At 39.0% G+C, this 18,058-nt stretch overlaps 1 protein-coding gene across 1 annotated transcript; it reads left to right on the top strand.

Annotated features, from left to right (window-relative positions):
- Nucleotides 1-424: 424 nt before the first annotated feature.
- On the top strand, nucleotides 425-1,777 carry LOC139351651 (P2Y purinoceptor 3). The gene has a single exon (XM_070993635.1). It carries the CDS (start codon nucleotides 425-427, stop codon nucleotides 1,775-1,777), a length of 1,353 nt encoding a protein of 450 aa, XP_070849736.1.
- Nucleotides 1,778-18,058: the final 16,281 nt, after the last annotated feature.

The following is an 18,058-nucleotide window of genomic DNA, read 5'->3' as shown; positions in this document are numbered from 1 at the left end:
TTCCTTAATGAGAAAGAGAAACCGTCACATTTGGTATCATTGAAAAGCCTTAAATGTTCTCTATTGATAATCAGGTTCACAAATGTCCTCCACAGAGGACAAATTTGAACTCCTGGTAGTCAGGAGGATATGGTAATTTTGTGCGTAAAGGCACAAAAGGCAGTAAAATACTACCAATTACACTGTTAAACTGAGATATAGTCAGATGAGATCCTAAATGACTTATTGACGGATGACTAATTTGTCTTTTTATCTCTAGGTAAAGACCTACTCATCTGAATCGACTGTACAGGATCATACAAAATTACCATGAAAAGGTACAGAATACAAGGATGACAGAGAAGAAGAATGACAGAATCCCAAACATACAAGCCATAGCCTCGTCCAATTTCTCTTTCTCATGAAAATCACTTAATCCCTCACAATGTCATCTAGAGGTGGAGTATCTTCCAACATCAGTGTCTCAGTACTCCAGGACTTCCCCAACTCCTACTTGCCTTCTCCCTCCGCCACCCCTCCATCTCCATCTTGCAGCATAGATGAGTCCTATAAGTACATCTTCCTCCCAATCTGTTACTCTTTCACATTTATCTTCAGCATTTCCCTTAACTCTGTCATCCTCTACCGCTCCTTCTGCCGGACCAAGCGCTGGAATGCTTCGCTGATCTATATGGTGAACCTAGCCTCTACAGACTTCATGTACGGCCTGTCACTGCCATTCCTTGTGGCTAGTTACATCATGCGTGACCGCTGGATTTTTGGGGACTTCATGTGCCGTCTGGTCCGTTTTCTCTTCTACTTTAACCTCTACTGCTCCATTTTCTTCCTCACTTGTATCTCTGTTCACAGATACCTCGGTATCTGCCACCCGATGAAAGTCATCACACTGGAAACCAAGAAGGCTGTCAAGTGCACTTGTGTTGTAGTTTGGATTGTAGTGTTTACTTTAACCTGCCCAATCTTCCGGTTTGCTCAGACTGGTCACATGACAAGATTGGCAGGGCTTAGTGGCACTGCAAGAAGTACTGACAACCCAAGCCATGAGGCATCATTGATAAATGATAATGCCAGCTATGGTAGCTTGGGAGCAGTCAGTGAGGAGTACCAGAACTGTTGGGATGATGCCATAGATAAAGAGTTTCCAGATTACATACCCTATGGCATCATACTCCATTTGCTGGGCTTTTTTGTACCTTTTTCCATCATTGCTTGGTGTTACTCTCATGTTGTTCTGACCATATTTAGAAGTCTGCATTCTCAGCCCTCATCCCGCAGAGTCCCGCAGAGGCAAAAGGAACATGAAGGAAGACAGGAAAGTAGCCCTGCAATAGCTGGAAGAGGAAGAAGAGGAAGCAACGGAATGTCACGGAGAAGAGATGAAGGGATTTCCATTTTCCTTGGCAGCCACTCCCCCTATGCCAACCGCAGACGTAAATCTATCAAGACCATCATCACCATCACCCTTCTGTTTGCTCTGTGCTTCTTCCCCTTTCATGTAACTAGAACCATTTTCCTCCTACTGAAAGTGACCAAGGGAGTCCCCTGTCACACCATGACCATGGTCTCCATGTGCTATAAGATTACAAGGCCTTTAGCATCATTTAACGCATGGCTCAATGCCCTCCTTTACTTCCTGACTAAAGACAAAGGAGGAACTCACTGCTGCCAGGCAGTAAACACCACCACACAACAACATGGTGGGCTTCTATTGCCACTGAGGGTGATGGGAAAAGAAGAGGGTGTAGGGGAGGGAGGGAGGGAGGGAAGATGGAATTAACAATGAGGAGAATAAAACATTTCACAACAGTCTGTCATGCATGAACAGGGCAAAAGTCAGATATACTGTATAGCTGAATGAATGTTTTCATTTGGAAATGAGAGGATGAATTTTAGATGCACTGTAGGATGCTTTTTACTGAAAATGAAGTATAATATAATATATAGCATGGAAGGAAAAGCAATAATTAAAGAAGACCCAATCAAGAATCCTAATATGTCTTTCGTTTCTGATTTTGCAGCTCTGCTACAGGTAATAATTGACAGTTACCTTGTGAGTAAATGTAAGATGAATGCAAATGTAAGACCCCATGATGGTGATAATCTGTTATTTTGTTTCAGGGGATGTATATTTATAATGTGTTGGATCACTGATTCCTTAAGCTTTTATGTTTGGAATGAAGTTGTTTGTATGACATGTCATCCAACCACGAATAAAGGCAGAAGTGTTTCTGCCTACTCTGAATAGCTGCACTTGAAAAGCCTGTGGTCATAGCGGGACAGGATGCAATAATCATTCAAATGGGAATATTGCCCACACTTTTAGACAGTCTCCATGAAGGCATTCATGGTTTTCCACTCCCTTATACACAGCAAGTGATGCAAGTAGTTGTGTGAAGGAAGAAAAAATAGAGCTTGAGAGATGTTCAAACAATGAAAAACGTTACACCCTTGCACATCTGCCAGACATTGTTGTGATCAGATAAATGTTGGGGCCGGGAGATTCAGACACTTTTAGATCATCTGATAAGCGGTGTTGAGTAAGTGACTTGAAAACACCAATCAATTACTCATTACACAAGTTTGCAAGTTACTTTACTTATGTTCATCAACTCAGCTTTAGCCTTCTAGTGATAAAATGGTGCAAATAGATAATAACTACCTAGTGCAGGGTTTTTTCACTCAGATGCTGAGGAAATGTCTAGTTAGCAATGTGACTCCTGGTAATATACTGCTGTTGTGGTGTAACATTCAATATGTAAGTGTCTTCTGTTAACTGTGTGTTGTAGTTATTCTCACATTGAAAATAAATTCCCTCACCCTCAGCAGAACCACTGAAATGTCAAAATAAACAAAATGTTTATAGTTGGACCAGCCAAACATAGAGTTGAGGATATGACTTGATGATGATGGTATGGACATTTGAACCATACGTGCTTCAAAGGAAGTGCAGGGCAGGTAATGAAAAAGCATCACTCATCACACTTGTCCAACATCAAAATTGGTTGGGCTGTGTCAAACATTTCTCGCTACTTCCCAAAACCAATATTTATGGCTACTTTACACAATGATTGGCCAGGTGTGTGGTTACTTTTTGTGTACAAATGAGTGCAACACTAATGCCTTCATAGAGTTACTCTCTGAAAAGAGTGCGTCGATATCCCTGCCTACAAATGTGGCCATTTGGAACAACTTCATGTATTTATGCTTTTATGCCAGGTTCAGACTGCATGATATCACCATGAAAACAGCCTGACCCAACAGATGTCGGTGAAAATGGGCATCAGGTCCGACAGCTGATTGTTTTATCCAGTGTAGTATACCATAGTGGATGACAACTGACACTACATCTGTGACGCCTCACAAGTGTCCCAACAGAAAGAATAGCATGTTAGATTGATTTTGCCTTACATGACAAATCTCACAAAATTTTCCAAATGTTATCCAACTGGAGCACAGAGCGCTCATCCGTTCACAACTGCAAACATGGCGAAGCAAAGAGGAATTATGTTGGTGCTGCTAGGGGGAACTGTGCAACTGAGCAAAGGTCACAGTTGATTTTCCTTACTTTCTTTGACCACACAAACACACATACCAGCTTATAGTTTCAGTGGATGACTGCAGGAGTACAGTGATATGGTATAGCAGCATCAGTGAACACGTCATCTCTAACTAAATCTGAGCCAAGTCTGAGTTCAGGCAGTTGGCTGTTAACAGGTTGGTTATTTAGAAACAACACTTGGTCTAATGCTACATGGTGATTTGATCAATATGTCTGGATAAGCAATGTCTTGCCACGTCATTGAGTCATTGAGCATGACAGCTTACCAGTCAACCTTCATTTATCAAGGTATCAGGAACACCCAGATACTGGCAAGGCTGCAAAATAAAATTAGGCATGTGTATAAAATAAAGCTTTGTTTAACATGAAAGAAACGTAAGCAAACTTGTCAAATTGTAATCCAAACAGGTCAGATTGTATTGACATCTATCCCCCCAAAAGTGGCCATGACATTCTTTGAAGTACCTCTATGTGCTGGTCTGGTCTATCATATGTTGAGAGAAACCAAAGACAAATTCCATCCATCCATCCATCCATCCATCCATCCATCCATCCATCCATCCATCCATCCATCCATCACTTCCATTCTTGTTCTTGGAAGTCCCTAGCACCTCCTTCCTGACAGCATCACACATCATGCAAGACAGCAAGCTATGATTGGCCAGGGATCAACGTGTAGTCTGTCATGTCTCTTGGTCAAATAACAGCAAGAATTTGTGATTATATAATCACCTATTCTGACACAGTGACCATCTTACAGGCAAAAAAAAACAAAAAAACCCTGCATAGTCTGAACCTGGCATCGGACGTTTGAGACACTTTGTATGAACTGGTGTGTTTGAGGCATACTCAACCCTACTGTCTAAGGTCTGCTGTCAAGATAGTTTTTCATCATCCCTGCAATAGCCAATATCTATCATTTTGTAAATTGATTAGGTAATTGATTTTTCATTCATGCATTTATAATAACAGACTTGTTGGGTTTTTGTTTTTATCACTTTGTCTTGTTCAGTCTTTCCCAGTCATCAATCAAAGTCTGTAACATTTTCACAACACTGCTGCAAGAATCTAGCCAGAACATTTGATCCCATCAAGCCAACCTTGATCTATTTCTACTAAGCAAATGACACAATAGTGACTGAGTAACAACTCACTGTCTTTGGGATCTCAATACACCACATAAACGTATACATACCCTTTTGGATGACTTTTCAGAATGCATTAAAAGTAATCCCACTTCAGAGCCTTCTCTTTCCGCACTCCATACAGTACCTTTGAAAAAAGTCTTTCCATCTACATTAGAGCAGCTTAACTGGAAACCTTTGAGGCCAGGCTTAAAACCTACATGCTATTCTGCTGGTAAAATGTGTAACCCACAGCATCCAATTTGGCTTAAAGACATGTTTGTAACCCTCTTCCTGCACTTCTTAATCTGTATTAGTTTCATTGTTTTATCATTAACATTGTTACCATTTCTGTTGTTGTTATTGTATCACTCGATTGTTTTACATGCTCTTAATTTCTGTTAATAATCGATTAATGCAGCTTAAAGTGTTAGTACTTATGCCACTACTGTTTTTCAGAAATATGACACACCTAAGCGTGATAATGCACTTAAATAAATCTTGACTTAAACTGAACTGTTGGGTGAATGGAAATTTACCTATTGGTGGCACTACCAAATTATTAGTCAGTAGGCTTCAACCTTGAGTGAGTGCATCTGAGAATGTCTATACGGTGTATAGAAACAGAAAACAAAACATTGTCATTATACCAACGGTTAGACGTGATGTTTTCCAGACATTATTGGGATGGCAACCAGTGTGAAGTGAATCTGTAGAAAATGTGAAATCACTATTTTGTCTTAATGGCTCATCATTCAGAGAATATTTTTGTTGATCCCCACCTACCAACTCTTGAGCATTGTGAAGCAGACTGAAATAGCAGTAAATTACCACCATACCATCTCCAAACTACTTGAACTGGATACAGTTGCAATCACAATTGTTCAACCCCCATTGAATATTAGGCTTATTGGCAAAATATACAATTTCTCTGCTGTTCGTAATAAACAAATTACACAAGACTGTTTAAGTACTTCACTGAAACTAATATTAAAAGGGTTTTGATCGAAATTCAACACAAAATGCTACTTTTAATGACTGCTGCAGTCTCAAATTATTCATCCCCTTCATGACAAGCATCTTCAATAACTTAGTAGAGCACCATTTGCTGTTAAGACCTGCTGCAAATGTGATGCATAGTCAGACACCAGCTTCTGAAAGCGTTCCTGAGGAATCTTAGCCCACGTGCAATGGCCTCCAGTTCAGTAATATTCTTGGGTGTGTTTTTTTGCAACCAAATTCTTCAAATCCCATCAGAGATTTTCTATGGGATTCAAGACAGGCGACTCTGACAGCCACTCTAGAATCTTCCATTTCTTCTTCTGAAACCTAACCTTGGTGGACTTTGAGGCATGCTTGAGATCATTGTCCTGTTGGGAGGTCCAATGACACCTGAGCTTCAGCTTCCTCACAGACAGCATGATGTTTTTTCCTAAGATTTCCAGATACTTCATATCAAATCCATTGTGCCCTCCACACGCTGCCCGTTGTGCCAGAGGCAGCTAAGCAGCCCCAGAGCATCACTGAGCCACTGCCATGCTTCACTGTAGGCAGGGTGTTCTTTTCAGCATAGGCTTCATTCTTCTTCCTCCAGACATACCGCTGTTCCATAGGCCCAGTTTCGTTTCATTGCTTCACAGAATAGAATTCCTAAACTTTTCTGGCTTATTTATGTGGTTTTGAGCATATTTATAAAATATTGCTAATACATCTTGTTCCATACTGTAGTCTAGTATGCATTGTATAATTTAGATAGTGTAGCAATGTACAAACAAATCCAAACACACACAACCCCAAAACAACTGCAAGAGGGAAACGCTGCAAATTCACTCCACAAAACGGAAGTGCGCCAGGCCACTAGGAGGACTCGACCTGAGGCATGGACTGGCCCTGTAGGACCAGACCATAGAGCTATAAAGAGTAGACGCTGCATCGCTACTGCCTATTGGCGCTGACGAGTCGTGGGGCCGTTATCTTTGACCAGTCACCCGCTCCACTCAGTGCTGTTTGGCAGGTGCAACAAGTGCTGGGTTTTTGATCTGGGTGATTCTGAATCTTGCTGTTGTCTTTTAAATCTTTTTCTGAATTTGTCGATTTTTCTTTTCTCTTGTTTGAGTTTTGCCTTCAGATCCTGAATTTCCCTATACAGTTTGGAATCCCTCCTCTTGATTTTCTTCCTTCCAGGACTACGATGTCTGAAATGATACACAAACAAAGAAAATTATAGAGGTCTTTCACTTGATATCACACAACCATGTCTTCACCCCTAACCATCCCATTCCCCACCTTCCACCTTCCATTGCCTTATGTCTGTACAGGTAATGCACATGCTAATGTTAACTTTATACACTACACTACTTTACTCTTCACCACGATTGTATGATCAAATCTATTTTCTAAACTTTTTTTGTTAAATAAACTTCTACCTTGACATCTGAGGCTTAACTTCTTCAGGACTCTGGGATGGAGTAACCTGGTTCTCTATCACTTTCTTTCTTTCTTTCTCTGGCCTGGCGCGTTGGGCTCCTCTCCAATAGCGTCTCTTGTGTCTCTTCTCCCTCTCACTCAAGTCTTGAACTGTCTACATCTTCCCTAGTCAACTGTCCTTACGCCACTTTTCTCTGTGTTTCTTGAAATATACATCCCTTTTCTCAGGATTGGCATCACGCCAAGCCCTGTACTGGCGCTGCTTCTCAGCAGCAGATAACCTCATCTCCCTAGCACAGGAATGACCATTTAGTAATAGTGTGTAACATTGTTGTAACATTGTCATTGATTTAAAAGAGCACGTCATAGTTTTTCAACCTAAATTGATAGGGCTAAAATTGTGTCAACAGGGAACTGTCATTTCAAACTACTGAAACATATCAAAATGATCCATGAAATTAATGTTTCAGGCTATGGAATGGAATATGTCTAAGGAATGCTCTTTTTTTTCATGGAGCAAAGTCTAGTCAGAGTGTAATGATGTTACACCGGTAGGATGTAGGATCCGGTTGTAAACCGGAAACAAAACAACAGGCACGCCCCACGCACGTGTTTGGTGTTGTCTGCTCACTACCTGTAATAGAGTGGCTAACGGTTTGTATGGATGTCAAGCACGGAACGCCGAATTGGATGTGAACAAGATTCTGAATGGAAAGTTCAGTTTCAAAAAGTTACCAGATGGGTCAACTGACAAGACCAAAGTTATCTGTGCGTATTGTTGTTGTACTGAGTTATCATCGTAGCACATCGAGTCTGAAATACCACTTAATGGCCAAACACACAGCGAATGCGAATTTTCCACCGCCTCCTTGTCAAAACCAGGCGACAATGGATGGCTTTCGACAGAGGCATATGGATGCTGTTATGTTCAAGGGAAACTTAAGAAAGGAAAGTTTAAGCCATGGTTTAACTGCACTATAGAGTGAGTCCTAGTTTACAATGATGTACACTTTGTAACTTTATTTTGGATCACCCTGTTTTGATCCCTTAGAAAGGGTTGTTGAAAGGGCTTTTTTGTAACCAAGTATTTATTTTTTGTCATCTGTTTATTGACAGTGTTAAATTGGGTTATATATAACACTACATGTTGTTGTTTTCAATTAAAAAACATTTGCACGAAGCAAGCCTATCCACTTTTCCATGTTGATAAGAGTATTAAAATGATAATTCAAGGGACATTTAGAATAGATAAAAATGTGTGATTAATCACAAGTTAACTATGACATTCATGAGACTAATCGCGATTAAATATTTTAATCGTTTGACAGCACTAGTAATTACTACCTTATTACACTTGTATATATTTCCTCATGCAATTTATGTGTAATAACAATTTAATTAATTTAATTAAGTTAATGTGTTCAAACCAACTTTCCCTGTCAACTGTGTTACACTTGATGGGTGACACAGTTGACATGTAACACAGTTGACATTTCCTCCATTTTTGGCCTTTGTGCTAGCTACAGAGGTTGAAGATGTCACCACATGACTATGATCAACTCATATTTCTGTGTGCTTTCTTTACATTTTTGTCATTAAAACATCTAAAGTAAGTACACAAGAAAATGTTAATTAACAATTAATCCACTCCATGTGTAGACAATTATTTTGATGAAATATTGATAAGGTTCTGCCAAAAAGGATGTGTCCTCCAGCAATGTGAGTCATGTGACTTTGGACCAAACCATTGCTAATTTTTAGGGGTTTTATCAGTGGGTAACACAGTTGACAATGATTTCTTGGACACACATAACATTAATAATTTCATGTATATTAATGTTTTAAATAGAAACAGCTTTATCATGTTTTAATGATTATTTTCGAACAATTAATGCTGAAATGATATATAAAAACATGAATTCTATTGTTAAGGTTTAAGAGCAAACTTGACATTTAAGAAATTGGACAGCACAAAAACTGCAAATTCCAATATATAATTTGAATTTTTTTTCAAAATAAATTATGTGACCTGTTAACTTTTTGTATTAAATAAAAGAGAAATATCATCCGATACAAAATTGGTCATTGTTTGAAATAATGGCCAATAATATTTGGTTAAATTGACAAATACACCCCATGGACTTGAAATGTACTCCTAATTATAGAATCACCCATGTATCATCAATGTAATGTCGTATCTTTTTTTGTTGCAACATATTTAGTCACTTTATAAGGTTGAAACGATAAAAGAAGCGTTCTGGTTAATCAAAAAGTCTTACCCAGGACTCGTGACATCCAGTATGTCTAAAATCTTGGCTTCCACCCAGCAGTTTACAGTTGCCACATAGTTACCAATGACATTTTGTTCATTTTTTATATGTACCTAAAATTTCATTAGTGTTTTGTTGACCTTTCTTGTCAGTTTTAAGTGTGCACATGCGCACACTTGCTTTAACGCTCAGCTTGAGAAGTAAGTCGCCTGAGATGTAACTTGAGAAGTATCGATAGTCACAAAGGCACACGGACGCGCGCACGCGCGCGCACGCGTGCCTTTTCTCTCTCAGACCGGTTAGAAATTCAAAACACAACCGCCTTACACAATCTCCCGTCCTGCACCGCGGCCTCTGGAAAGCCTCTGACGGTTATTTTAATTTAACATAAAAATTAAATAAAAATCACAGGGGCGATATTATTAAAAAGTAACGACAGGAGTCGATTGTGCTGTTCGTCAGGCACATTTTGGTACAGATGAAATATTGCTACAGGCGCGTTTGATTTTCTATTTATTTTTTTTTTGTGTGAGGGCTGTGTGGAGAGCTGAGGAGCAGAGCGGTTGGCGCCACTTTCAAATCCTCCACTGACACAGAATGAGAGTCCGGCTTTCAAATACATTTACACACCACTTCATTCCTCCTTTTCATAATTACTGTAAAACGAGGAGTATCTTAACACAAGTTTCCTTTGGGACATTTTTTTCTTCGGAAGGTAAGCAGTTCAATCATTACATTTTACCTTTTTTATTGTAGTGTGTTACTTATTTATGCGTTTATTCATATGTATGGTTACGTAAGACACTTTTGGGCTCGTTCTAGTTTTAGGGAAAGAACGCAAACTTCGTATGCCTCTCAATGTGGGTTTACTGTAAAGTGAAGCCTTTGCCTAACCTCCTGCTTAGTTCGGCTGTGATGAGCTGCTGTTTGAAACCAGCCTGCCTCGCTTTGCAAACCAAACTCTTTCTCGGACAGCTGCTTTCCTCTTTTCCACACACAGAAAGCTCGATGACATAAACAGAAGCCATTTCTCTGTGTAACTTAGGCAAATGTTAGCAAACGAATTGTTTTATATTTCTGTATCCTAAAAATAAGATATAAGAGATAAGTGAGTGAGCCGAGGAAGCGGACACTCCCCCAGTGACAGCCCCCTCCCCAAAGACCCCAGCCCACACCGGCTGTCCACTGCGACTAAACACGGTTCAAAATTACACTTAAACTGTTTTAAGATGAAAAGCTACTTCTTGAGACGGCACTTTGAGGCAAACCAAGCTTCACGCAGTTTGAATTATGCAGAAAAAACGCTCAGACGAACTCGTCGGTTCGCTTGGAAAAAGCCCTGAGTCAACAGTTTGCCGCAGGCTGTCATCTTGCCATCACACCGCTCAGTGCGTACAGCTCGACTGTCTCCACAGCTCTTAAACACGATGTTTGAGCAGCAGTCGTTTCAGTATAACTGAATGGCTTTTAACCATTTAGCTAATACACAGCTCAGCGTCTGGATGAGATAGTTGTACGTTCCTGATCTCTGCATTATAAATGCAACAAAAGTAAAAAATAATAAATTAGTTTTAACAGTAAGTCCACACTTAGTCATTATGCTAGAATATATAAAGATCTGGGGTGGATTTATGGTAGGTAAGCCTAAGTTTAATTTTCCAGCAAAATGTAGAATAGTAATAGCATAGTTTAACTTTACTCTCATTTAATAGAAACCATCCCAATAGCATTATGTGCAATAATGTCTGGCCTAACATACAGCCAGGCAGTTCAAATACAGACAAAATCTTCCCTTATGGATTAAATAAGAAAAACAGGGGTCAGTAGACTAATAGGTGCCTGTTTAAGTGGAGTCTGATATGTGAATGCATTAAAAAGTCAACATATTCCTCCATCTCCCTCCTACTGCTCGGCAGTAACTTAGTTAAGCTGTTAATGTCTAATATGCAGTCTCACTATTGGACAATCAGACTTAGAAACTCTTATACAAAAACTGTCTCAGCCCTTTGTTTGAGTTGGCTCACTGTAGATAATTATATAATGTCCAATGTCTATCTTGAAAAAATGTTTCATTTATGAGTTTAAGAGTTTGGGTTTATTGTTTGAACCCGATTTTTGTGAGTGATCTAAATAGATGTAAAGTGTAAGTCAAGTAGTCATCTGGACCTCACCTGACTTAATATAAGGAAACGTATCTCAGAGAAAATGCACTTATTCTAAGAATACAGTTAAATATTCCTATGCATGTGCTCACATAAAAGTAAAGTGAAATGTCTTTTCAAGAGCTGCACCTATTGTTTAACTTCATTATCAGATGTCATGTTGATTATTGTTATTTGATAGGTAAATAGTAATAAAGAAGTATTCCAAATGCCCATACATGTTACAGTGGCCAGAAGTGATGTCTTCAGATAGCTTTCTTTGTCTGAGCAACAACTCAAAATCCACCAACTGATCAGATCAATTGAAAAAAATGCTGAAAGTCATCACACTAGAAAAGCTCCGACTAGCAAATTTGTGGGATATTTGCTGGATATTATCAAAATTGTCATCCGTCTATTTCCTGTCAGCTGACTGATTATTTATATCAGTGCTACATACATCATACTCAAAGAGGTGATGAAGAGTAGCAAATAAGATTAATTAACAAGAACTGAGAGGATTCTACCAATTCTTTAACTACATTCAGAATAACTGGACTGAATGAGACAATAGAGTGAGAGTGAAATTTAAGGTTCAAATAGTCCAGAAATATGAAATTGCCTTTTACATTACATCAAAATAGATTTATCAGCTTAAATGCACATCAGTTTCCCCACATAAACTGATTCTAACTTTCAGAGCCACTGTAGTACAAACATACACTCCCTTAATTTAAGGAAGACATCCTTTAAGTAACTAAGCAAATCTGAGCTGAAACTACCAACAATTTTCATTATCAACTAATCTGACGTTTTGGATGAATTGTTGAGTCTATAAAATGTCAGAAAATAGGGAAAATACTCCCCATCTTAGTTTCCCACAGCCCAAAGTGATGTGTTCAGAGGGCCTGATTTTGTCTAGCCCACAGTCAAAAAGCTAAAGATAATCAATTTACAATGATAAAAAAAGGGAAAGCAGCAAATCTTCACATTTCAAGCCGATAATGTGTGATTGTTTTGTTTTGTTTTGCTTGAAAAATCACTCACACAATTTAAAATGTGTTAATGGATTTCAATGTATAAGGACTAGAGCCGTTGAAACCAAATGCTGTACAGAGCTGAGTATTCTCTGAAATTCTTTGACAGTCGTGCCAGTGCCTGATTTTTGATAGAGATATGCAAAACTATACCTTATCAACAACATCTGAAAACAGCTGTTTTTCTACCAAAATCTAATTTCTTTTTCATTTGAGAAGATAAGCCCAACTTCTCAACTTTTTCAATCTTTTATATTGTCTGAACACACACAGACATACAAGAACTGTCCCTCAATAAAACTACAGAGTAACATGAACAAATTTTGACTCAAATCAGGAAGTACTTTAATAAACGATTACGTAAACAAGTCTGAGAATCTTACCAAGGTATTAAGTTCACGCTTTTAGGGGGATTTTTGATTAGAACAAATATATGGTGAAAATTCATCAGGTGCTCAAAATATTTTAGGTTCCACACAGACATTTTAAGAAACAACGTTTAGTACGAGCCAGTTTTAATGGCTGCGTCACATTATTATCACACTGGAATGATGGCTTAGTGTTAGTCTGGAGCCTGGTGGACCTTATTACACATTGTAGGTGAGGTAATTTCTAGTGAAAGGAGTTAGAGTGATAATAGAAAGCTCTGTATTTTGGGCCTCGCTCGAAGCTTCAGTGTTAAACTGAGTAATGCTCTCCGTAGTGTGTCTGGTTGAGGATTTTTTATTTTATTGAAGTAAGAATTCAACCAACACACTGAATGCAGAGCCTTGGTCTTTTTTTATGTGCACTATGTTTTCTCATTGTGTTTGTGCATGTATACACATGCATGCGCAACAGAGAGGGGGTGGGCAGGGCCTCACCGTCCTCTTGGTAAAGCAGTGTAGTTTGAGAGCAGCACTTTCAGCAGACTGAGGGCCAGCCTCCTTTCTGCCGACTCCCATCTCATGACCAAATTACATGAGAAAATGCAGGAAAGTTAGGCAAACGGTGAACCCAGCCATCAGTACAATTAACAGCATATTTCTGCATTAATGCCAGTCTGCTTGTGTCTCTCTTTAGCCCTTTCTTTCTGTGCCTCGATGTATAAAAGTTGGCCTGATGCACTCCCTTACCTCATGTTTTTCCTGTGGTTTCTGGTTTAAAATTTGCAACTTTTCCCTTGAAAGTAGACTTCTTAAACCTTGTGTATGAAAGTGTTGAGAGCTTTCTCTCAGAGCCACACTTTCTTCATTTTATCTCCCTCCCTCTCCTCCCTCCCAGTCTCCACAGTCTTTTTCTTTCAGTCTGACAACCCAGCAGCTTGGCAGGCTTACAGCTCAGCGCTCGGCACAGCGCAGCAGCCCCCTCGCCTCCCACAATTTAATTTTTTACTCCCAAACGGTAGCTCTGTTAGACCCCTTCTTTCACATTTGTCTCACACACACCCACGGGGACAACCTTAATTTTTTTCAGATTTTTCGGTGCCCCCAAAAATGTCGATTTGTATTGTAGAAAGTGATGGCCAGGGAAAAAGGCTGCAGCCCTGTAGGTTTTTATGCCTACTGAGCCTCCTCACTGTCTCAGTGTGCGTAGCTGTGGCTCCAGCGAGGCAAGAGGCAGCACTAAGGACGACTGGGACACACACACTCACATAGCTAGGAGGTGAAGATGTGAAGGCCCAGGAAGGAAGGATGGGGGGGGGAGACACTCAGTTTTTGGGGGGCCAATTTTTGGGACTGGGACCAGAACCCCCCAACCCCCCCCGACACTCCCCCTCTTACTAGGAACAGAAGCAGGAGCAACCAGAAACCCCTAACAGGCCTTTTTTTCTGCTCTCTCCCTGTCACTATAGTAGATTGAGTATATTCCCATTGATATGTGTTTGTATGGAGCATGTGTTTGTGCTGTAGTGACATTTTTAGGCCTGCCGTTTTTCCTGTTTTCATTTTTATTTGAATATCTTTGTTGTCCTGTAATGCAGTGTGTGTGTGTGTGTGTGTGTGTGTGTGTGTGTGTGTGTGTGTGTGTGTGTGTGTGTGTGTGTGTGTGTGTTCTTTTTATTTTTTACTATTCATTTTTTAAATTATGTTTTGAGGTCTAGTTGTAACTGTGGACTTTGTGTCTGGTTCGTGACACTGGCCTTATGGTAAGAGCATCCACAGAGAAAGTGAGGGAGACCTGTGTTCAGATAACTACCAGTATTCTCAGTAGTTAGGTCTAGTTAGTCCTGCCATCATTTGGGTTATGATCTCGGCTGCAGACGGTAAGTGAATCTTTTTTTTTTTCTCTGAAGTGTTTAAAATGGCCTCTGTTGTTGTGAATGGAGAGAGCAGTAGGCCACAGAGAGCTTTTCTCAGCTGTGTTGCTTCTCTCTCTTTCTTCCTTTCCCTTCACCACAATTTTAGTTGCGCTCTTTTTTCCTTCTCTCCCTCACCCCCTCCTCTCCCTCTCTCTCTGTTTCATGTTTTTTTCTTTGAATGAGGCTTAGACTTTGGATCTGAATCTAATGCTTGTCTGTTGCTGCTCTCCCAGCTGACATGACCTCTTGTTTCAAATCCAATCACCTTCCATCAGCAAAGCTCTTTCTAATTGACTGTGTCGTCATACTGTTCTGTAAGGCTTCATGTGAGCAGTGCTGGAGGCTTTTTCCACTTCATCATGTTCATATTTGTCTGAAATATTGACCAGACTTTTCAAATTCCTAATTTGATTTTTAACCAATTTTCTAATATTTAATTTGTGGCAGAGCATTTCATGTATATGGGTATTTTTATCACTGAAACCCAACTTCAGGTGTGGTACTTACAGGCCAGAATTCCCTCCTCTCTCCTGCCCTCAAACTTACTTAATTTCAGCTTTACAGATAAAAAGTGACATCACAATTGTTTGCAGCGTTATATACTGTATATAATGTAGTAAGTGTATAAGTGTGTAGAGTAAGTATTAGTACGGAAACAACTGTTGATTGATTGATTGTCAATTGACAAAATATTCATGAGAAAAACAATTATGGTAATTGATTAGTCACTTTTTAGGCCACATGAATTGGGTGTGCGTGTGTGTGTGTATGTGTGTGTGTGTGTGTTTTATATCTATCTATCTATCTATCTATCTATCTATCTATCTATCTATCTATCTATCTATCTATCTATCTATCTATCTATCTATCTATCTATCTATCTATCTAGATAGTTAGATAGATAGATATGCACACATACATACATATATCTATGTGTGTGTGTGTGTGCGTGTGTGTTTATGTGTGTGCGTGTGTGTTTATGTGTGTAAACAGTTTGTTGCAGCCCAATACAGCACAACTGTAGTTACATACTTATTACAGTTTTAAGTTACATCCTAATTATAGTGTAGATCAATAGAAAATAACAGTGTTATTTGCTAAAGTCATTTATGAAGCAAATATATCAAACAAATCTTTGACTGTGCGTTAGAATGTGCGTTTGAAGACGCTTTGACTCTGAAAACTGTGATGAGCATTTTTCACTTTTTTCCACCACTTCATAGAATGAATCAAAAGCAAATAGATGTTTTATCAATAATTGTTAGCTCCACTGTCGTTATCACTTTATAGTAGTCTTGTCCGTAGTTTATAGTCTGAGACATACATTTTTCAACCACATAAATATATAAATAAAACAAATATGTACAAACCGAGGTGCCTATCCCTTTTTTGATTTTTGAGATGAAATTTATCATAATACTGGATTTTTAGAAGGGTTTTTTGGAATGGAGAATTTGTCAAGTATTTAATTCATGAAATTAGCCAAAAGACCTCTGTCTATTTTATCCATGAACAATGTTTCACCTGATATTCAAGAAAATGTACCATTACGTTACATTACATACAATTACAAGTGCCCTGGTTTTTTTTACCCATTGTGCCCACCCCTAAATGGTTATTATATAGTATATCCTACATTTTAAAGACATCAGTTTTATTCCTCTTGCTTACACACTTTCTGTATGTACCAGGGCTGAAATGAGTCCACTTTGATGTAAATGTAAAGCAGCTCACCCTACTACTTATTTAACTACTATCACTTCATGTAATCATTGGCTCTTGTTCTGACATTGTCTCTGTTTGAAACTTCATGTTGTTTTGTTGTAATCCTCCTGGAACAGCTTCATTCTGCTCACATGGCCCAGGTATGGCTGCTTTGGCTGCACTCCCCTGGTTATGTGGCATTAATATGGCTGCATCAGATGTGGAATCAGTTAACTTCACAGCTAACAACAACGCTTGTAACATCTGATTCACATCCAATAATTCTGATAAATTTCTATTGATCCAAACTGGTGCTAGTTTGTTCAGTGTGGTTTTGCTGCTTTTTTCTCTTTTCTATCCCTGTTAATTGAAAACCTTTCATCAAAATAAATAATATAGACTAAACCATTAATCGGTAAGTCAGCAGTAATCATTGGCTGTATACCATAACAATAGTTAGTTACAGTTTCCTGTCATGACATTTTGGTCAGTATGGATAGTTATGCATCTTTTTGCATGTTCTTCAATAAAATATATCAAAAGTAGGTTAAGATAATTCCTTCAGTCTGACTTTATTTAGATTTTCTTATCCTCTCCCCTGACTCACGATAGACTGAGCTCCATCTCACTTCAGCCTGCTGAGTAAATTCAGGAATGAAATGAAGTATAAAACGTTGGGATGAAGAGCCTAGCTGGACCAATAAACAATCATTTAAATACTGCTGCATGTGGCATTAGTCTTGATTACTTCCAATGGGCCACATCACAGCATGACCCCACCCCACGCCCTCTGATTAACTCATCTTCTCCTTTTCCAGTGTTTAATGTGTGACCCTCTGCAGACCTGCAGGTAAGATGGTTTTCAGCCGATTGTACCCTCTCTCTTCTTGTCTCTTCTTCTCTCTTCATCTTTTTGTCCTCCAACTGCAAACTCCATCTGCTTCACTTTTTATTTTAGCCTGTTTCACATGGCTCCTTTTGGGTCATTTAGATTGCAGTTTGTGTTGTAGGCTGATACTTGTTTCATTTTAACAGCAGAAACTGAAATCCTGCTCATGTGGTCTATGTATGGGCAGTAGACACCAGAAAGTTTTAGAAATCGAAACAGCCACATCGGACGTATCAGATTGAAAAATAAGATTGTTTTCCACACATGGTGTTTTTGTCTGTAAAGACATCAAAATCTGCCAATGAAGTATAATTCTTTCACTAATGGTACTGTTTCTAATTTACATGACATTCTGAGAAATCATCCTCAGTGCGTTGAAATGGCAGAATGAGGCAAGAGATATGACACCTGACTGACAAGTTGCTCTGTGCTGTTAACTAGCCAAATAACCTCATCATTAGCAGGTTGAAATCTTGGGTTTAAAAAGATTTAGATGAGATGTTAACATTTTTGCAGGACAGAGAGAGAGATAACACAGACACATGCACTTGTTTTTTGACTGTTTCTGCTATTTGTTTCTGGTGTTTTTATGTTTCCATCATCATGGTGATTTTCAGTCAGATTTT

The sequence above is a fragment of the Chaetodon trifascialis genome, chromosome 23 (genome assembly GCF_039877785.1).
Source record: "Chaetodon trifascialis isolate fChaTrf1 chromosome 23, fChaTrf1.hap1, whole genome shotgun sequence".
NCBI classification, from domain to species: Eukaryota; Metazoa; Chordata; class Actinopteri; order Chaetodontiformes; family Chaetodontidae; genus Chaetodon; species Chaetodon trifascialis.
The sequence above is the reverse complement of the archived record's forward strand: the minus strand, read 5'-3'. Positions and strand labels throughout refer to the sequence as shown.

Excerpts from the sequence above, each read along its gene's own strand:
- LOC139351651 (XM_070993635.1), top strand. The coding sequence starts at position 425 with ATGTCATCTAGAGGTGGAGTATCTTCCAACATCAGTGTCTCAGTACTC.